At 38.4% G+C, this 23,287-nt stretch overlaps 1 protein-coding gene across 1 annotated transcript in view; it reads right to left on the bottom strand.

Annotated features, from left to right (window-relative positions):
* Nucleotides 1-23,287, bottom strand: part of BAZ1A (bromodomain adjacent to zinc finger domain 1A) — a 103,248-nt gene that overhangs the window by 14,163 nt on the left and 65,798 nt on the right. The window contains exons 17-21 of the mRNA XM_023751471.1: nucleotides 19,124-19,248; nucleotides 15,818-16,411; nucleotides 11,897-12,060; nucleotides 11,035-11,189; nucleotides 6,259-6,407 (exon numbers count right to left, since the gene is read on the bottom strand). Of these exons, the coding sequence (XP_023607239.1) occupies nucleotides 6,259-6,407; nucleotides 11,035-11,189; nucleotides 11,897-12,060; nucleotides 15,818-16,411; nucleotides 19,124-19,248 (1,187 nt within the window). The remainder of the gene's footprint in view (nucleotides 1-6,258; nucleotides 6,408-11,034; nucleotides 11,190-11,896; nucleotides 12,061-15,817; nucleotides 16,412-19,123; nucleotides 19,249-23,287) is intronic.

Raw genomic sequence — 23,287 nt, 5'->3', positions numbered from 1 at the left:
AAATATATATATATATATATATATATATATATACTTTATATATTATTGATTTTTTACAGAGAGGAAGGGAGAAGGATAGAGAGTTAGAAACATCGATGAGAGAGAAACATCAATCAGCTGCCTCCTGCACACCCCACACTGGGGATGTGCCCACAACCAATGTACATGCCCTTGACTGGAATCGAACCTGGGACCTTTCAGTCCACAGGCCGACGCTCTATCCACTGAGCCAAACCAGTCAGGGCGGTTTTCAATATCTTGCTCTCTCTCTTCTTCTGCCACCCCCATAAAGCGGATGTTGGTACGCTTGAAGTTGTCTCAGAGGCTCCTTACACTATCTTCATATTTTTTGAATCGTTTTTCTTTTTGCTCTTCTGGTTGGGTGTTTTTTGCTTCCTTATATTTCAAATCATTGATTTGATTCTTGGAATCCTCTAGTCTACTGTTGAATCCCTGTATATTATTCTCTATTTTAGTCAGTGTATGCTTAATTTCTGACTGGTTCTTTTCCATTTTTTTGGCATTCTCATTAAGATCCTTGAAGGTCTCTTTAAGTCCCTTGGAGGTTTCTAGAAGATTCTTGAGTAATCTTATAACTGTGGTTTTGAGCTCTATATCTAGTAGTTTGCTTCCTTCTATTTCTTTCATTTGTGACATGTTTCTTTGTCTCCGCATTTTGGCTGCTTCCCTGTGTTTGTTTCAATGTATTGGGTAGCTGCTTAAGTCTCCTTGAGTTGATAGAGTGGCCTTGTGTCATAGGTGTCCTTATAGGGCCCAGTGGCTCAGCCTCCCCAATCACCTGAGGTGGTAGACACTCTTAGTGCACCCTTTTGTGGGCTGTGTGCACAGTCTTGTTGTAGTTGAGCCTTGATTGCTGTTGGTATCACTGGGAGGAATTGACCTCCAGGCCAATTAGCCATGAGGACCAGCTGTGCCTACAATGGAAGAGCTGCTGTGCAGGAGAAACCCTCTTGGGGCAGGACTTGCTTCAGTGGGGCTTTGGTGCTCACTGAGTCTGCCCCTGGAGTGTGTCACTTATGGATGTGAAGAGTTGTAGTCCGGTATGGTCTCTCTCAGACCACTGGGTACACTGGCTCTTGGTCTCCATGGAGATGTAAAGTTAGCCACTGCCTGGGGCCACCCAGTAGGAGCTAAAGAGAGATCTGCAGATTTCTCCTCTTTGTATTGGGTTTGGAAGTGCCCAAATGAGGCCCAGCTCTGAATCAAGGCAGGCTGTTTCTGGTGCTGGATCTTGGGCCTTCTTTTGATAGCTTTGGGACTCCTTGACCCAGCTGTAGCTTGTTTGACAGAGTTTTAGCCTGAGAAAGGACAGACCATTCATATGCAAAAGCTGCTGCACTCAGCTTGGGTGGGGCTGTAAATTGGGTAGGGGGGATCTGAGGGAATCACCAGGGGGAAGCAAACAGAAATGGCTGCCAGTCAGCCTTACAGCTGGGAAGTCCCAGCACAGGAATGATGATCACTGTGAGCACTTCCATCTGGAAGAAAGCTGCCCCCGAGTTCCTGCCCCAATGTCAGACCATCCAGTTTCTTCCTGTATGTGTCTGGGTCCCCCAGAGCCTCACCCAGCACTGGAGCACAGAGGAAGTGGGAGCTTGTAAGTTCAGTTTGGGGTGCCAGCTTTTTAAGAGGAGCAGCTGGGTCTCTAGTAGCCTGTGTGTTACTCAGATCCAATCCACACTGGTTTTTACAGTCCGTAGTTCTTACTGCCTATAGGGACTTCTTTTCCCAGCTCTGGAACCCTGGCTTGGTGGTCTGGTGGGGCTGGGACCCCTCACTCCTCCGGGAGCCTCCACAGAGGCAATCTCCCTCCCGATTAAAAAAGTGGCACACCCAGGTGCCGGACCAGCCTCCGAGTTTCCGTCCCTTCTAGTAGTCTCAGTGTGTTTTCTTCTTTACCTCTCTAGTTGTAGGACTTCCATTCAGCCATCTTTCCGGCTGTTCTGGATGACAGTTGTTCTGTATTTTAGTTGTAAGTTTGATGTGGTTGTGGGATGCAGTAATAACAGGCATTTACCTATGCTGCCATCTTGGTTCTATTGAATGGCTTTTATTTTTAACTCAAATGTTGGTGAAACACTGGGTTTTGATCAAAGAGGTGCTTTAAGAAAATTAAACAAGCTCAAGGTCCAATTTTTATCCCACCTATTCCTACCTACTTTCAACTATTCTAAATATAAAATAAATATAAATGGTTGTCTATATTTTTCTATTTTTATATAGCATTCAAACAAGGGTAAACACAGTAATATACAATTGATTCAATTTTCCTCTTAATTGTTTATCTTCAGCCTTGTTTCTTCTTCAGATTATAGAATGCTCACAGGCAGAAATGTCTTGTTTTTCTTTTATCTTCCATTATGCTAGCACAGGTACATTCCTCAAGAAATTACTAAATGAAAGTATTTAACTAACATAAAATATTGTTAGAGTCATATGATCTACTATTACACTGAGAGATTTTATGTTAACTGCCACTCTAGGAAATCCAAACAACAAAAACTCCTAACCTGTAAATCCTGCAATCCATACCTCTTCGATCTTTTCACTATATCTAAGTATGCTAAGATTCACCAATGTTAACTTTTTATAAACAAACTTAGAAGAGTTTGATTAGCCAAGGTGTGAAATGTTAGGAAGATGATATTCCCTTCCAAAATATCAGAACCAAGGTTTTCCTTCAAAAGCTAAATAAGCAAACCAGTATTTAGCAATACAGGAAGTGAAGTCATAATTATTTAAAAAAGACAAAGTTCTTTAAAAAGTTAAAGAACTAGACTGATCTTCCTCTCTCTTTTTTTGGTTCTTTATTTTTCTATCTCCCTTTTGATCTTTATTAATTTCTGTGTTACCTAATTTCAAATTGATAGTTTGAAGATTTTTTCATAGCTTAAGGGTTTAACCATAAGCATGATTTTATAAATAATACAATTATTAACCTAAATGATTTTCACAAATCTTACATAAAGTAATTGAAATATGATGATATTCCCAAGCATAGTTTTATCCATGTGATTAATCCTAGAGTAAAAAGGACATATTAGGGAAGATAGAACATAAGTAGAATTTTTATTTTTTATTTGCTTCCTTAAGAAACTGAAATAGCCAGGCTGGCATGGCTCAGTGGTTGAGCGTTGGTGGACCCATGAACCAGGAGGTCACGGTTTGATTCCTGGTCAGGGCACATGCCCGGGGTGTGGGGTCAATCTCTAGTGTAGGGCATGCAGGAGACAGCCAATCAATGATTCTTTCTCATCATTGATGTCTCTATCTCTCCTCTTTCCTTCCTCTCTGAAATCAATTAAAGTATACACACACACACACACACACACACACACACACACACACACATCAAGAAACTGAAATAATATCTGAAGCTAAACTGGGAAAATTCCTACTATAGTTAATTTGCTATGTTGAAAAATTATCAAGAATGGGAAATTTTTATATTCTACTCAAACATTTATAAAGTGGAACCCCCTTTTCTCTCCTGAATGATAGTCTTTATTACCTTGCTCCAAATATTCAGGCTATCTTAAAACCCATTGCTGCCTCCATTTCCTGTTGTCCCATTCAAAACAAACCCCTCAAAGACAAACATAAAATAAAGAGCTACAGACATCAGTTTTACTATTAACTTTTTAGCGGGCAGCAATGGTAACATCCATATGATAAATGACCAATATCTGGCTTTGACCAACATATACCACCAAAATAAGTAAGGTAAGTTGACCTTTTTTATTTTACTTACCAGAGGCCCAGTGCATGAAATTCGTGCACTGGTAGGGTCCCTAGCGGCTGCCAGTTGCCAGCCTGGTACTTCCTCCCTTCCCCCAGCCGGCCCAGCCCCCTGGTCGAAATCCAGTTCGAGGGGACAATTTGCATACTATGCTTTTATTACATAGCATTTTAAAATTCCAAATTAAAATTGTTTTTAAAATATCTTTTGGGATGAAATGAATGTTTTAATACTGCCATATACAAACCAGCATTTAAGAACTTTATAGCTCTAATACAGCTACCAGATATATGTTGCAACATCTTCCCATGTTAATTTTTTTCCTTTGTCTAAATAGTTAATAAGATGTACTGATGAAAATACAGATACACTAAATAATTAATTTGATTTTTTTCCTCTTGAACTTATAAAATTTAACTGATGGAAATTTCAGAAATATAAAAATCAGCAGAACTGTATTTTACCCCTTGCCCCTTTTGGAATCATAGGATTAATGAGTAGAAGTAGCATCTTACATTTATAAGAGCTATGTAATTTACAAATAACTTTTAATTGAAATTTTAAATGAAGTAATTACAGCTTCAATATGTGGTTGTAAGAAATAATACAGAGAGACCCCTTGTACATGTAATTTGATTTAGACAGAAAATATTGAGAAATACTGAAAACTGGGAAATAACAGTGATATAGTAAATACAAACTCTGATATCTTTGTGAGCTGTGATCATATGTATTTTATTTCTTACAAATGTTACTTTCAATGTGAAAAGTGTGTTATTAAGCTCATGGTAGAATTATCAATTTATAAAAAATATGAGTAAGTTCATCAGAACAATGAGATACTGGCCTGAAGCTCTTCAACTTAAAAATAGACACTTTACAAATATATTCACATTCTGAAATTGCTCTGATAGCACCATCTGTTTATAAAACTTTGTTCTTACTACTCAACAAGTAATAACAACATTTTGAAAGATTTTAGTCTATTCAAGTTGCTCTTTCAATAGGAGACCAAAAAGAGATGGTTTTAAAGAATTGTTTCTTCAAGTACCTATTATTGAGATATAAGCTATCTCGAGCCCTAGATGGTTTGGATTAGTGGATAGAGCGTTGGCCTGTGGACTGAAGGGTCCCGGGCTTGATTCTGGTCAAGGGCACATGCCGGGGTTGCAGGCTCGATCTCCAGTAGGGGGCGTCCAGGAGAGAGCCAATCAATGATTCTCTCTCATCACTGATGTTTCTCTCTCTCTCCCTCTCCCTTTATCTCTGAAATCAATAACAATATATTTTAAAAAAATCTATCTCGATATGATGAATTGTAAGTTAATTCAACATTTCAGGGAAGTAGAGTATGGCAGAAAATTGATTTGAAACTTGAAACATGTTTTCCTAAAGACACAATGATTATGTTCCTTAATTACTAGTCCCTGAAAGCATATTAATTTCATAAATTGCTGAAATATGATCCGGATACTATTATTTCTATAATTCTAATAATAAATTATAGAACATTTCCTCATCTATGTACCATTTAACACTTGGTCTTTCTTTCTTTCTTTCTTTCTTTTTAAAAATAAGGCTTATTTTCTTCTTTTTTAAAAATATATTTTATTGATTTTTTACAGAGAGGAAGGGAGAGGGATAGAGAGCTAGAAACATCGATCAGCTGCCTCCTGCACACCCCCTACCGGGGATGTGCCCGCAACCAAGGTACATGCCCTTGACCGGAATCGAACCCGGGACTCTTCAGTCCACAGGCCGACACTTTAGCCACTGAGCCAAACTGGTCAAGGCTCTTCCTTTTTTTTAAAAAATATTTTTTTTGACTTTAGAGAGGAAGGAAGAGGGAGAGAGAGATAGAAACATCAATGATGAGAAAGAATCTTTGATTGGCTGCTCCTTCACGCCCCCAACTGGGGATTGAGGCCACAACCTGGGTATGTGCCCAGACCGGGAATCAAACTGTGACCTCCTGGTTCATGGGTCGACTGATGCTCAACCACTGAGGCACACTGGCTGGGCAACATTTGGTATTTCTGATCTAGCACTTCTAATATAGTGTTCAGGTTAGTGATCCACATTATTAAACCATACCCTTAATGGTGGAAATTTAAGTAGCTTCTTTGGAGTTCTGTTTTTAAAAATTAACAAAAAATTTATGTACAATCTTTGATTCTTCAGAGTCTGGTTAATCATAGGTTGTGGTAATCTTACTTCTGATTAAGGTTTCACAAAAGAAGATATGGACAGAAATAGTTAAAAAGACATTTATTAAATACCTAAAATAAATTTTTAAAAATAGTATTTCATAATATTTTTTTAAGATTTTAAAAATAAATCTCATCTGAAAGAACTCATGTATTAAAATGAAAATACAATCTCAAATTTTTCAAATAAATTAACTTCATTATGTTAGCCAATGAAGTTCTATTAATTAAAGGGCAATTTCAAAATCATTTAAAAATAACTAGTATTCTGAATTAAAAACAGATACTTACCAAGTGGAGCTTTGAGAAAACGCCGCTCAATGCCTTGCTCTATTTGAAAGAGTGCCATTGCCAGATAATGAACCACGTTGCTCACTGATTGCGGTGTACTTGCATTTGTTGAGACAGTACTTGGAGTTTCTGTTTTTATGCCCAAAAGTCTACAATTAAAACAATGAAGAGTTTATGGTACTTAAAAACACTATTAACAAAAACAAAAACAAAACACTATTAGGTGAGACTTGAGTACTCTCATTCATCCAAATGCTTGCTTACACCTGTGTAAGAAATAGTTTTGCCCTAGCCAGTTGGGCTCAGTGGATAGAGTGTCGGCCTGCGGACTGAAGGGTTCCAGGTTCTATTGTGGCCAAGGGCACATGCCTGGGTTGCAGGCTTGATCCTCAGTAGGGAGGTGTGTGCGCAGGAGGCAGCAGATCAATGATTCTCTCATCATTGATGCCTCTATCTCTCCCTCTTCCTTTCTCTCTGAAATCATTAAAGAAATATATTTAAAAAAAAGTTTCCTCAATCTCAAGGAGCTCTAATAAAATAGTAAGAAAGGGAGATATATACATGAATCAAGAGCTAAACGATATATCGTTATTGAAGGGGTTAGAGGGCAAATATTTGGAGGAGGGGAGGTGATGAGACAAGGCAAAGGGAAAAGGCTTTAGAGAGGTGACATTGTGCTGACCCTTAAAGGATAAGTATCTCAGGCAGCTTATCTCTATTTCTCTTGCTTCGTCTTTTACTGGGTAGGACTATATAGCTGTCTCCTAACTACTTAAGATTAGCCTCCAATCTTACTCCCTTTGCAATAAATCTCCATGCTGCAGCTAAAATGGTCATTTTTTAAAAATTTTTAAAAAATATATTTTTATTGATTTTTTACAGAGAGGAAGGGAGAGGGAGAGAGAGTCAGAAACATCGATGAGAGAGAAACATCAATCAGCTGCCTCCTGCACACCCTCTAGTGGGGATGTGCCCGCAACCAAGGTACATGCCCTTGACTGGAATCGAACCTGGGACCCTTGAGTCCGCAGGCCGACACTCTATCCACTAAGCCAAACCGGTCAGGGCTAAAATGGTCATTTAAAAGGACAAACCCATACACTCGAAGTCTTTGGTTTACAGTCTTCCCTTCCCAGAATCACATCTTCCCCACATTTAGGTCTGAGGTTTGGATTTACTTCTTCTAGCATTTTCTTTGCTGCTTTCCATGTTCTACCAAGACAAAGAGCCCGCCTATGAACTATATTTGCACTGGGTATTTACTTCACCCTGTTCCAGAATTACTAGCTTAATGCCTTTCTATTATTTCCTTCTACACAATAAACTCCTTAAAGCAGGGACCGAAACCAAGATGGTGGCATAGGTAAACACTGGAAATTGCTGCCTCCCACAACAAATTCAAAAATACAACTAAAAGACAAAACGGACATCATCGAGAACCACAGGAAGGCTGGCTGAGTGGAAATTCTACAACTAGAAGGAAAGAGAAAAGCACTCTGAGACTCAGAGGAGGTGCAAGGGCTGGCAACTGAGGACGCGGCTGTCTTTTTGAATCGGGAGGGAGTCACAAGCCCCCGACTGCTCTGAACTCCAGTTCCGGGTGAGTCTCTGGGGACCTAGACTCATAAAGGGAGAAACTGGACTGTCTGGCAGCGGGCAGAACTCGGAACTCCAGGGTGGCTTTCTCTCAGAGGTGCATGCAGCGATTACCAGGACACTGAGACGCGGGGCCCCTTAGGGCAGGGCTGAGGATCAGCCATAGCTGCTTGCTCTGCCCTGTTGATTCCCTGAGACCCCGCCCCACCCAAGCTTTTGCATATGAATGCACTGGCCCTTTGCCATCTGAAAATTATCTAACAAACTGCAGCTGGGCCAGAACTTCCAAGAGAAGGCCCAAGGCTCAACAGCAGCTTGCATTGCTTCACAGCTGGGCCTCATTTGGGCACCTCCAAACCCCAAACAAGGATGGGGAATCTGCAGATCTCCTCGTAGCTTCTGCTGAGGCAGAGGCTAAATTAGCACCTTCTTAGATCGAAGAGCCAGTGTACCCAGTGGTCAGAGTGGGACCATCCAATTACAACTCCTCAGATCCATAAGGGCCACACTCAGGGGGCAGACTCAGTGAGCACCAAAGCTCCACTGAAGCAAGTCTTGCCTCATAAGGGTGTCTTCAGCACAGAAGTTCTCCCACAGTAGACACAGCTGATTCTCACAGACAATTGGCCTGGAGGTCAATTCCTCCCAGTGATACCTACAACAATCAAGGCTTAACTACAACAAGACTGTGCAAAAGCCCACAAAGGGGTGCACCAAGAGTGTCCACCTCAGGTAATTGGGGAGGCTGAGCCACTGGGCACTATAGGACACCTAGAACACAAAGCCACTCTATCAACACAGGGAAGCATAAAAAATGAGGAGACAAAGAAACAGGTCACAAATGACAGAAATGGAGGAAAGCAAACTACTGGATATAGAGTTCAAAACCACACTTTTAAGGTTTTTTAAGAACTTTCTAGAAACCGCCGATAAATTTAGTAAGTCCTTCAAAAAGTCTGGTGAGACTGCCTATAAATGTAGTGAGATCCTCAAGAAATCTAGTGAGACCCTCGAGGTTATGAAAAAGGACCAACTAGAAATTAAGCATACACTGACTGAAATAAAGGATATTATGCAGAGTTCCAACAGCAGACTAGAGGATCGCAAGAATCAAGTCAAAGATTTGAAATACGAAGAAGCAAAAAACACCCAACCGGAAAAGTAAAATGAAAAATGAATCCAAAAATACGAAGATAGTGTAAGGAGCCTCTGGGATAGCTTCAAGCGTACCAACATCCGCTTTATGGGGGTGGCAGAAGAAGAGAGAGAGCAAGATATTGAAAACCTATTTGAAGAAATAATGACAGAAAACTTCCCGTACCTGGTGAAAGAAATAGACTTACAAGTCCAGGAAGCACTGAGAACCCAAAACAAGAGGAATCCAAAGAGGACCACACCAAGACACATCATAATTAAAATGCCAAGAGCAAAAGACAAAGAGAGAATCTTAAAAGCAGCAAGAGAAAGACAGTCAATTACCTACAAGGGAGTACCCATACGACTGTCAGCTGATTTCTCAACAGAAACTTTGCAGGCCAGAAGGGAGTGGCAAGAAATATTCAAAGTGATGAATGCCAAGAACCTACAACCAAGATTACTTTACCCAGCAAAGCTATCATTCAGAAGTGAAGGCCAGATAAAGAGCTCCACAGATAAGAAAAAGCTAAAGGAGTTCATCACCACCAAACCAGTATTATATGAAATGCTGAAAGGTATCCTTTAAGAAGAGGAAGAAGAAAAAGGTAAAGATACAAATTATGAACAACAAATACACATCTATAACAAGTGAATCTAAAAATCAAGTGAATAAATAATCTGATGAACAGAATAAACTGGTGAATATAATAGAATCAGGGGCATAGAAAGGGAGTGGACTGACTATTCTTGGGAGGGAAAGGGGTGTGGGGGATACAGGAAGAGACTGGACAAAAATCGTGCACCTATGGATGAGGACAGTGCGGGCGGGTGAGGGCGGAGGGTGGGGTGGGAACCGGGTGGAGGGGAGCTATGGGGGAAAAAGAGGAACAACTGTAATAATCTGAACAATAAAGATTTAATAAAAAAAAAAAGAAAAAAAAAAGAAACAAAAGAAACATAAGGACGTATTTAACAATGCACACCAAGTTATATATCTTCAGCCTCAACTAGGAATAAATCATTGCATTTTTTAGCTTCTTTATTTCCTTTTAATGTGTTTTGTTTTTCATGCTAATTTTTAGGTTCAGTAAAATAGTTAATATATAAAATGAAAAAACAACAACTCCTTAAAATATCGGTTCTCAACCTGTGGGTCGAGACCCCTTTGGCGGTCGAACGACCCTTTCACAGGGGTCGCCTAAGACCATCCTGCATATCAGATATTTACATTATGATTCATAACAGTAGCAACATTACAGTTTCGAAGTAGCAACAAAATTAATTTTATGGTTGGGTCACAACATGAGGAACTGTATTTAAAGGGCCAGAAGGTTGAGAACCACTGCCTTAAAGGAAGATACTATAGAAAATAACTCCAAAAAAGTAAAAGTATCGATCTATTGATATAGAGGTACAGGTTCTGATTATTAGTTCAAATGATATTTAAGTCTACCACAATTTACTATATTTTCCTACAGAAAAAGAAATAGAAGTGTAGAATCACTTTCTGAAATTAATAAAAACATTTTTAGACTTTTAAAAACTTGGATAAATTATCTTTTTAAAAAAATAAACAAACTTTAATGTGGGAATTTCCAGGGACCTTTTATTTTATTTACTTATTTAAAAATATATATTTGTATTGATTTTAGAGAGGAAGGAAGAGGGAGAGAGAGAAAAATCAATGATGAGAGAGAATCACTGATTGGCTGCCTCCTACACGCCCCCTTCTGGGGATCGAACTCGGCTACCCAGGTATGTGCCCTGACCAGGAATTGAACCTGGTTCATAGGTTGAATCTCAACCACTGAGCCACTCTGGCTGAGCTAAATCATTATCTTATGTTGTCTTTTGGTTGCATCAGTACAAAGTAGAATAACAAGTGCCTGTGGTTTAAGCAAAATCATTTCAGTGGTTATAAGTATTAAAGTCCTCATAATAAGATTTTAAAACAATTTTTTTGAAGAAAAAGAAACATTTACATTAGAAAAAACATGAGTGGCAAGGAAAAGTGATGGTTATTTTAAAAAATTCTTTTTGTACCTGTCTTTTACTATGTCCTTTGCTTGCTCATCAATTTCCATGTCTTCAACATTTTCATTCACAGTTTTAATTATCCCATTTTCCTTGTTTTCTTCAATTAACAGCTCATACCGTCCATTTTCTAATGCTGATCTCCAGATGTGTCGATCTGTAACCTGTAACAAAACTCAAATTACTAATCTTGAAAACTGGCATATGCTGTTCCTAAGGAGTATGAGTTTTAATGTACATATGAAAAACTCATGAATGTTCTAGAACATATTGTGAATCAAAAAGGGATAATAAAAATAAGATTACTAAGTGGTCAAAATGAAATTCATATCATTCACAGATGGAAGCTTTAGTACCTCACTATATAGGAAAATCATAAACAATTCTAAGATTGGTCACCTGATAGTAGCAAAAAAGTGACAGATGATAGCAAAGCAATGAATAGAACACACATATCAAACATGAATTACTTACAGATTTTAAAAAGGTAACAAAGAAACCAATAAACAAACCAGACTCAGCAGAGCAGGCAGGAGCTGGTCAAGGAAGAAGAAAATATCCTTACACATTTCAACATCTTGGATGAATATGCCATATAACAGATATTTAAAAAATACTAAAAATTAATGTTAAAAAGGTCAGTTATGGTCACTAAGTTCGGTTTAAGAAAGCTGATAGTCATATAGCATAATTAAGAAAGATTTATATCCACACATAAACATTTTGATACAGGGGAATAATAGGCTGTTTTTATAAAAAATGTATCACTCTGGTATTCAAAACACACATGGGTTGCCTATAGCAAAGAAATAAACACGTATGACCAAAATTCTGGTAATTTGATAAACTAAAAATGGGAACAGGTACAAACCTTTATTGCTCCTAATGTTCCTTGGTAGATTCTGTCTTCAATATCCAAAAGAAAATCTCTCAGCCTCAATTCAAGCTGCCTCTCTGCAGACATCTGAGATGGATCATATGCATTGGAAGCTCTTCCCCGAGTATATGTAGGTTTGCTATCAATTTGAGGTTTGTCTGAAATAGTTATCCAATACTTTATTATGATTTCCTTATTTAAAAATATAATCACCTCATGTAACTGTTATGATCATGAGATAATGGATATCAAAACCCTTAGTAAATCTTCAAGTGCAATAAAAAAAAGGAGAGGGGGAGAAAATGTTTGCACATTGTATACCTGAAAAGGGACTTGAATATAGGATATACATAAAAAACTCATAATAAAAAGGCAATCCAATTAAAAATGGTAAAATGATCTGAATAGACTTTTCTTTAAGGAAGATATATAAATGGCCAGTAAGACCATGATATAATGTTCTACATCATTACTCATTCAGGAAATGAATGTCGAAAATGAAATGAAGTATCACTTCACACCTCTAGGATGGCTAGAATAAAAAAGTCAGATAATAACAAGTATTGGCAAAGATGTGGAGAAATGTTAACCATCACACTCTGTTTGCAGAAATATAAAATGGTGTAGCCACTTTGGGAAACAGTCTGGTACTTCCCCAAATGATTAAACAGAATTACCATATGGCCCAGTAATTTCACTCTTAGATATATACCCAAGAGAAATGAAAACATGTCAACACAAAAAGTTGTATGCAAATGTTTACAGTAGTATTATTTAAAATAGCCAAAAGATGGAAATAGAAATGTCCATCAACTAACATATGGATAAAAAAAAAAGTGGTATACAATGGAACGTTATTTGGCCATAAAAAGGAATAAGATACTGATTCATGCTACTACTTAGATGAATCTTGAAAACATTATGCTAAGTGAAAGAAGTAAGCCACAAAAGACCATATGCGACATAATGCCATTCATATAAAATGTTCAAACAGGGATATTTATAGAGACAGAAAATAAATTTGTGGTTGCTTAGGTCTATTGGGTGGGGGCAGTAGCTAAAGTGTACGGTGTTACTTTATAAGGTGATGAAATGTTCTAAAATTAACCATGTGATGATGGTTGCCCATATTGGTGAATATACTATACAACCACTGAACTGAATATTTTTAATGAGTGAATTGTATGGTGTATGAATTAAATTTAATAAAGCTGTTAAAAAAAGAATCGTGAGTTACAGTTTTTAATCCTGAAGAGAACTAAAGTAGTGATGGTCACTCTGGCTGGTTTTTCTCAGTGGTTAGAGTGTTGGCCTGTGGTCCAAAGGGTCAAGGGTTTGATTCCCAGTCAAGGGCACATACTTCGGTTTTGGGTTTACTCCCCATCCCTGGTCTTGGTGTATGCAGGAGGCAACCAATCAATGTGTCTCTCATGTCTATGTTTCTCTCTCTCTCCCTCCCCCACTTCTACACCCTTCCACTCTGAAAATCAATGAAAAAAAAAAACATTCTCGGGTGAGGATTAAAAAAATAAAAATAAAGTAGTGATGGTAATATGCCCCCAATTTTAAGAGTACACTACCTAGAGAATCTCATTTTGAAATATAAAAAATTGATAGAGAATCGAAGATGGCGGCATAGGTAAACACCGGAGACTGCCGCCGTAAACAACCACTTCAAAAATACAACTAAAAGACGGAACGGACATCAACCAGAACCACAGGAAGGCTGGCTGAGGAGAGACTCTTCAACTAGAAGGAAAAACAACAGCATTCCCAGGCTCAGAGGAGGCGCAGTGTGGAAAACTTAAAGGTACGGTGGTGCGGTGGTGCGCGCGCAAAGCGGGCTGGTGGCTGAGGGCGCGGTTGTCGTTTTCAATCAGGAGTGAGTCTCAGACTCTGGGCTACAGATCCGGGCGAGTCTCTAGGGACCCAGACTCAAACGGGAGAAGCGGGACTGTCTGGCTACGGTCCCTCCGAGGTTTGCAGCGGTTGCTGGGACAGAGAGGCAGAGCCCCTGGGGACGGACTGAGAGCAGCCATAGCGGCTCCCTCCCCCCGCCCTGTTGATCCCGCCCCGCCCAAGCCCTGCGCACAGCCATTTGCCGATCGCCTCAGGCAAAGGCTGGATTAGCGCCTCCCCAGAAGACAGACGTTTTCCACACAGCTGATTCCTACAGCCAGTCGGCCTGGTGGTCAAATCCCTCTAGTGTTAACTACAACAATTAAGGCTTGGCTAGAACAAGACTGCGCACAAAGACCACAAGGGGGTGCACCAAGAAAGCATAAAAGATGCGGAGACAAAAAAACATGACAGAAATGGAGGATATGGAGCTAAGAATCGCAATTTTGAGGGCTTGCTATAAACTTGAGCAGAGCCTCACGAAAACTAACGAGACCCTCGATGCTACGATAAAGAAATTAGAAAGTAAGCATACACGGACTGAAATAAAGAATATTATACCCAATAGCAGACCAGAGGAGCACAAGAATCAAACCAAAGATTCAACAAAAAACACCCAACTGGAAAAGCAAAATGAAAAAAGAATCCGAAAGTGTGAAGATAGTGTAAGGAGCCTCTGGGACAGCTTCAAGCGGACTAATATCAGAATAATAGGAGTGCCAGAAGATGAGAGACAGCAAGATATTGAAAACCTATTTCAAGAAATAATGGCAGAAAACTTCCCCCACCTGGTGAAAGAAATGGACTTACAGGTCCAAGAAGCGCAGAGAACCCCAAACAAAAGGAATCCAAAGAGGACCACACCAAGACACATCATCATTAAAATGCCAAGAGCAAAAGACAAAGAGAGAATCTTAAAAGCAGCAAGAGAAAGAGACTCAATTACCTACAAGGGAATACCCATACGACTGTCAGCTGATTTCTCAACAGAAACTTTGCAGGCCAGAAGGGAATGGCAAGAAATATTCAAAGTGCTGAATACCAAGAACCTACAACCAAGATTACTTTATCCAGCAAAGCTATCATTCAGAATTGAAGGTCAGATAAAGAGCTTCACAGATAAGGAAAAGCTAAAGGAGTTCATCACCACTAAACCAGTATTACACGAAAGACTGAAAGGTATCCTTTAAGAAGAGGAAGAAGAAAAAGGTAAAGATACAAATTGTGAACAACAAACATGCATCTATCAACAAGTGAATCTAAGAATCAAGTGAATAAATAATCTGATGTACAGAATGAACTGGTGATTATAATGAATCAGGGACATAGAAAGGGAATGGACTGACTATTCTTGGGGGGGAAAGAGGAATGGGAGATTCGGGAAGAGACTGGACAAAAATCGTGCACCTATGGATGAGGACAGTGGGTGGGGAGTGAGGGCGGAGGGTGGGACGGGAACTGGAAGGAGGGGAGTTATGGGGGGGGGGAAGAGGAACAAATGTAATCTGAACAATAAAAATTTAATTAAAAAAAAAAAAGAAATATAAAAAATTATATCTAGCCCTGGCCAGGTGGCTCAGTTGACTGGAGCATATTGCAGGTTTCATTCTCAGTCAGGGCACATACCTAGGTTTCAGGTTCGATCCCCAGTCGGGGCACATATAGGAGGCGGCCGATCACTGTTTTTCTCTCACATCAATGTCTGTCTCTGTCTCTCTCTCTCTCTCTCTCTCTCTCTCTCTCAAATCAATAAAAACATATCTTTGGGTGAGGATTAAAAAAACAAAACAAAAACAAAAACTTATATCTAAAAATGTTTTGCTGCTTTTACAAATGAAACCCAGTGGAATATCGAGAACCTTGTTTCCCTAACTCGCAAACACTCAAACATAGCATGGTCGAAATGAAAGATAAGGTGTTTTAATATAGCTCTAATAATTTGAAAAATGTTTAATCCTGAACCAGAGTTTTATGGGGAGAGAAAAATAAAGGCAATAGTTTTCACTGAAAATTTACCTGAAAAATGGAATTTCTCTTCAGAAAAACGGGCTAGCTGTGCACATATTCTGCTTTTCTCTTGTAACAAAGTTTCTTTTAAGGCACTTTCTCTATGTCCTCTAGAATTAAGAGCTTCAATAAGCTGGTCTAGCTGTTCACAAGTACTGTAAAAGCACCACCGATTTGGCTTATGCACTGGTTTTGGCAGTTGCACAGAATCATCATATGGATCTTGGTCAATGTTGGAGGTAGATTCAGACATCAAAGACTCTCCAGTTTTAGTGGATACCTGAGCATTTTGAAACTGTACATTATTCTGAAATGATGAAGGTCTAGGCAACAGCATGTCTTCAGTGAGACCAGAATAATCCTCTTCAATAAACAATCCAGGAATAGAAGGGAAAATCCAGTATCGCCTATACATTCGGTCACGTCCCAAGGGAAAGATATTAGTGCATGCTATGGCACTTTGGATTTTTTCTAAGAGCTCTTTCTCTTTTCGTTGGTGTTCATGTTTTAAAGCTTCTTCCTCATCAGCAGTAAGAAGCTCTCTTGTTAAACAGTTGATCTCTTGTCTTGTAAATTCTTTAAATCCATTTTGTCCCCTTTTCCCTAGAGTTGAAGTAACATTTGATCACCATCATATTTTAAACTTTCATTAGAAAAATAAGATCTAAGGCTACCCCAAATTACTATATGCTATGGACTGAAATATGTGCCCCAAAATCCATAGGTTGCAATCCTAAATCCCTATGCTACTGCTGCTGGAGATAGATCCTTTAAGGAAGTAATTAAAGTGAAATGAGATCCTAAGGTTCGGAGCCTTATAGGAAGAGGAAGAGAGACCAGAGCATTTTTGCTCTTCACTGTGAGTATGGAGGAAAGGTTGTGTGAGGACACAGTAAGAAAGTGCTATCCTATAAGCTGGGGAGAGAAGCCTCACCAGAAATCAACCCTGCTTGCACTTTGATCTTGTACTTCCAGCCTCCAGGACTGTGAGAAAATAAATTCCTGTTGTTTAAGCCACCTGGTCTGTGGTATTTTGTTATGTCAGCACTAATAGACTAATACACTATGTTAATAAGAAATTGGTACAGTTAAATATAAAAAGACACACAAATATCTGTGATATCTGTAACCGGAAAGTCTGGCAGAATCTGTTATTCTGCGATATATTCAGTCCTTCCTCTAAGGCAGGAGTAAGCAAACTACTTTTAAAAAGGGCGAGCTAGTAAATATTTTAAGCTTTATGGGTCATACTGTTCTATCACAAGCTACTCAACTCTGCCATTGCAGCATGAAAGCAACCATAGTCATTATGTAAATGAATGAGCATGGCTGTGTTCAATAAAACTTTATTTATGATCACTGAAATCTGAAGTTCATATAAATTTCACATTAAAAAAATGTTCTTTTTTTAAAAAGGGCAGGGCAGATTTGGCCAATGGGCTGTTGTTTACTAACCACTGTTTTCAAGTAAGGGAACCCTTAACTTTTAGTTGGGTACCCAGCAAGCCAAAAGAAGGACAACATTTCCCAGACCCCCTTTCTCCAGTAGGCATGACTACATGAGAAACTTCTGGTGAAATAAATGGGGAACAGAAGCATTACATGTAACTTCAGAGTCGTACTTCTCTTTCTTCTTTCTCTCTTCCAACTAGCCAAAATGGAGACATGATGATAAATGTTTTTTGAACATGAGGATAGAAGCACCAACAAGATAGAAAGAGCCTGAATTCCTGGTAACCTGCCTGGCATTAACAATGTATTGAAGAACTGAACTATCTCCTATTCCAGTCACTGTCAAATTACTTAAATGGTTGGGGAGTGTGTTTTTTTCTACTTTTTTTTTCTTCCTTGAATGAGTTTGTATAAAGTTGGAATTATCTGCTTTAAAACTGGCAGAATTCACCTATAAAATTGTCCAGGACTGATGTTTTCTTTGTTGGAAGACTTTTAATACTTATTCTAAATCTTTAATGGTTTAGAACCATTCACATAATCCATTAATCCATTTTTATAATTTACATTATTCAATTTATTGCCATAAAATTGGACACAGAAAATCAATTTCAAAAAAGGTTTGTCTAGCCCCGCTGGCATGGCTCAATGGTTGGGCATCACACCTATGAACCAGGAGGTCACTGGTTCGATTCCCAGTTAGGGCACATGCCTAGGTTGTGGGCTTAATCCCCAGTGTGGGGCGTGCGGGAGGCAGCCCCTCAGTGATTCTCTCTCATCATTGATGTTTCTATCTCTCTCTCCCTCTCTCTTCCTCTCTGAAATAAATAAAAATATATAAAAAAAGGTTTGTCTAGTTTGTGTCTTTTTCAAAGAACAAACTTTTGGCTTTGTTGTTCTTTTCTATTGTAGTCTTATTTTCTATTAATTTCTACTCATATCTGTTGTTTCCTTGTATTTGGGGGTATTATTCTATTTTCTACTTCTAACTTCTTAAATAAATAAATGCCTACCTCAATTTGCCTTTCTTGATTCCTAATATGCATTAAAGCTATAAATGTTCCTCAAAGTAGAGGGACTACATCAAACAAATGTTAACATACAGTATTGATTAGTTTAAAATATTTTCTAGTTTCCATTATGGTTTCTCCTTTGATACATTGCTTGGAAATATGTTTTAAAACGCTCATCATATGAGGTTTTTGTTTTCAATTTCTAAGTCAATTGGACTGCAATCAGAAAATATAACCTCCACGATACAGGAAATTTTCTGTAATAATAACCGTTTAGAAAATAATGTAGAAAAAAATAGCATCCAAATTATAGGCACAGAATAAACTTAAGGATTAAGTTGTGAAATGAAGATGATTAAAGACCCTCAGAAGTAATATCTATCAATAACTTTCAAAAAGTTATTGGTAGAAATAACTTTTCCTTTGATACAGGAATTTATAAAATTATGTTAAAGCAGCAGAGGTTTCCATTCTCAGAAATATGACACCAATTACAAGCATTGTTGATCTCTGTATCTCTAGTACCTAAGAGGCATTCAATGAATGTTGAATGGGTACATAACTCAACAAAACTCATTGACTAACCAAAAGTAGAAGTTAAGAGAAACTGACCTATTAAAGAGATAGATATATTGTCTTTTTCCCCTAAAGTATAAATGACATATAAATAAATATCTAATCATAAATATACTAATGTAACTTCATAACCATTTTATAACAAAATGGTTACAGCTATGAGTTGGGCACTTAAAAAAAACAAACACACCTTGGAATCACAAATGGAAGTAATCTAATACATATGTCAGAATTAAAAACAAGTAAGCATGCCCATAAGAAATTTCTGTATTACCCCTTCTGCTTCTTTTATGTGATCCTGGGTCATCTTCATCTTCGGTGACTGTATCTTGATCTAGTTCCTTTTGCTCTATTTCTTTGCTGTCAGTGCTAATATCAAAATCTTCTCTTTCTTCCTCCCTTCAGGATAAAAACAAAGTTAATATTCATTAGTGATTATATAATTCCATTCATAAGATATTTATTGCCTGCCTACAAAGTGTGCTTATGAAGTAGTAGACAAGATGACAGAGTTTATAGACTTGTAGAGAAAACATAAACCATTGTTAAAATATGTAATAAGTACTAAAAAAGGAGAACTTCAAGGTGCTGTGGAAGCATTTAAAGGAGAACCAAATCTAGTCTCAGGGATCAAGAAAGACTTGCTTGAAGAAGTGACATTTAAACGGAGAGACTAAAACAAACGAACGAACAAACAAACAAACAAAATGAAAAAACCGGAAAGGCTACAGAGACTGAGGAGGAGTGAGGTGGCAGGAAAAAAATCTCCATTTCTAGTAGAGGTGATAGTATGTGCAAAGGCTGAAGGGACAGGAAAGAGCATATAATTTTAAGAATGTAAAACAACAAAAAGAAAAAAAAGAATGTAAAGCAAAAAGAAGTAATCCAAGATATGGGTAAGAAAAAGGCAGGGTTAGATCATACTAGATCTTGTAGGCATTATTCAAAAATCAATGGTAAAAAACGAGAGAGGAAAAAGCAATGGTGAAAAGGTAGAAGAGTTTAGTAAAGGGAAATGATGTGACTAGAAAGCACTTTGGTTGCTATGTGGAAAATTATCTGGCAGAATAGATGAGGGGAGACCAGTAAAGTGGCCACTATAATAGTCTAGGAAGTTGGCTGGGAGGTGATGGTGGCTCAGAGTAGAAAGTAGATAGACAAATAGTGGAGGAGGAAGGTAGACAAATTTCAGATATAAGTAGGCAGAATGAACACTATATGATGTTTTATCTAATCCATTCTATTCAAATTAAAACTAAAATTGTATGAACTTTGAAATAAATTCCATTTATGTTCTATATGCAAAGCGAGGCTTGTAAACTCAAATGTATTCAGAAGCGAGAGAGATAATGTATGAGTGAGGCTAAATGAGTATAAAAAATGAAATTGTGGGGTCTTATAACATGTTTATTTTCTTGAAAGACAAAAACCCATGATCATATCAATAGACGGGGGAAAAGCATTCAACAAAATCCAACACCCATTTTTGATAAAAACTCTCAACAAAGTGGGAATAGAGGGAGCACATCTCAACATGATAAAGGCCATATATGACAAACCTAAAGTGAACATTATACTCAACAGGCAAAAACTAAAACCATTTCCCCTAAGAACAAGAACAAGCAGGGATGTCTGCTTTCACCACTCTCATTCAACATAGCACTGAAGTCCTAGCCACAGCGATCAGACAAGAAGAAATAAAAAGCATCTACATTGGAAAGGAGGTTACAAGTAAAACTGTCATTAATCGCAGATGACATGATATTGTACATAAAAAACTCTACAGACTCCACGAAAAACTACTAGATTTAATATATGAATTTAGCAATGTAGCAGGATACAAAACAACACCCAAAAATCGATGGCTTTTTTTATACACCAATAATAAATTATCAGAAAGATAAACTAAACAAGCAATCCCATTTGCCACTGCAACAACAAAAAATTAAAATACTTAGGAATAAACTTAACCAAGGAGGCAAAAGACCTGCACTCGGAAAACTACAGGACGTTGGAAAAAGAGATGAAAGATATAAACAAGTGGAAGAATATACTGTGTTCATGGATTGGTAGAATCAACATCATTAAAATGTCTATACTACCCAAGGCAATCTACAAACTGAATGCAATCCCTATTAAAGTACCAACAGCATATTTCACAGACATAGAACAAATACTCCAAAAATTTATATGGAATAAAAAAAGAACCTGAATAGCTGCAGCAATCTTGAGAAAGAAGAACAAAGTTGGAGGAATGACAATACCAGATACCATGTTATACTACAAAGTCACCATAATCAAAACAACCTGATACTGGCACAAGAACAGGCATACAGATCAATGGAACAGAACAGAGAACCCAGAAATCAACAACCCAAGCCATTACACTCAATTAATATTTGACAAAGGAGGCAAGAGCATACAATGGAGTCAAGACAGTCTCTTCAATAAATGATGTTGGGAAAATTGGACAGATACATGTTTATTTTCTTTAAAAAAACCCAACACCTGAGATATCACAAGAAAAAATTCGTAACTATGTGAGGTGGTTAATATTAACTAAACTTACTATGGTAATCATGTCACAATATATGCATATATTAAATCATTTTGTTGTACACATTAAACTAATACAATGCTACATGTCAATTATATTTTAATATAACTAGAAAAAGTTTATAAAATGTAAAAACATTAAGATATAATTCACATACCATAAAAATCACCTTTTTAAAGTGTAGGATTCACTGGTTTTAGTATATTCACACAGTTGTACAATCACTACCCTGATTTAATTCCAAAACATTTTCATCATCCCCAAAGACAAACCCTATAGTAATCACTTTCCATTTTCTCTTCCCCACTGCCCCTGGTAACCACTCATCTACTTTCTGCTATGAATTTGTCTCTTCTGGACTTTTCACATAAATACAATCATACACTACATGGCCTTTTAGGATTAGCTTTTTTCACCTGCATAACATTTTCAAATTTCATTAACACTGTAGCATATAACAGAGTTCTATTCCTTTTTATTGCTGACCTAGAGGCCTGGTGTATGAAATTCATGCATGGGTAGGGTCCCTAGGCCTGGCCAATGATCAGGGCCAATCAGGTCCCCCTGCCTCCTCCTTCCCTAGTCACCCACACTGCCACTGCACAGTTCCCCCCACCTCCTCCTTCACTCGCTCCCTCAGTGCCCTGCCGCCACTGGTTGCCCGCCATGTTCTGTGCCACCCCCTGGTGGTCAGCACATGTCATAGCGAGCGACTGAACTTCCATTCTCCGGTGAACTCCCGAGGGGACACTTTGCATATTAGCCTTTTATATATATGTATAGATAACATTCTGCTGTATGGATATACCACAGAAAGGATATATCATTTTGTTTATATATCATTTGTCATCAATTGATAGACATTTGGGTTGTAACCATTTTTTGGCTATTAATAATGATGTTGCTGTGCCCTGGCCAGTGTGGCTCAGTTGGTTGAGCATCATCCCATGCACTGAGAGGTTGCTGGTTCGATTTCCAGTCAGGGCACATACCCTGTGCCAGAGGCAACCAATCAATGTGTCTCTCTCTTCCTCCCCGCTTCCTCTCTCTCTCTAAATGGGAGGAAGGGAGGGTGAGAGAGAAACAATGATGTGAGAGAGACACATTGACTGGCTGCCTCCCGAACATAAACTGACTGGGGTGGGGATCAACATGCAAGCCAGGTACGTGCTCTTGACCAGGAATTGAGCCCAAGACCCTTTGATGTGCAGGCCAACACTAAACACTGAGCCATGCTGGCCAGGGCAAGAGTTCCAATTTTTTCCACTTTCTCACCAACACTTGTTATTATCTCTCATTTGGGTTATAGCCATCTTAGTCAGTGTCAAGTATATCTCATTGTGATTTTGAAACACATTTCCCTAATGACTAATGATGTTGAGCATCTTTTCATGGGCTTCTTATGTATTTTCTTTGGAGAAATGCCTATTCAAATCCTTTGTCAATTTTTTAATTGGGTTATCTTTTTATTGTTGAGTTGTATAAGTACTTATCTATTCTGGATATTTGACCACTATCAAATATATTATTTGCAAATATTTTTTTCCCCATTCACTGGACTGTCTGGCATTGGGGCAGGCACGTGGGGGCAGCTTTCTCCCAGGAGATGCTCCCTGGGCTAATTGGCAGCCATTTCTGTCAGCTCCGCCCTGGTGATTCCCTGAGACCCTGACCCATCTAATTTACAACCCCAACAAAGCTGTGTGCAGTAGCTTTTGCATATGAATGGCCTTTCCTTGCTAAGGCTAAAATCTGTCAAACAAGCTGCAGCTGGGTCAGGAAGCCCCAAACCTATCAATAAAAGGCCCAAGACCCAGCACCAGAACCAGCCTGCCTTGCTCCACAGCTGGGCCTCATCTGGGCACTTCCAAACCTGATACA

The sequence above is a fragment of the Myotis lucifugus genome, unplaced genomic scaffold, assembly GCF_000147115.1.
Source record: "Myotis lucifugus unplaced genomic scaffold, Myoluc2.0 scaffold_22, whole genome shotgun sequence".
Lineage (NCBI taxonomy): Eukaryota > Metazoa > Chordata > Mammalia > Chiroptera > Vespertilionidae > Myotis > Myotis lucifugus.
This window is presented reverse-complemented; position numbering and strand designations above follow the sequence as displayed.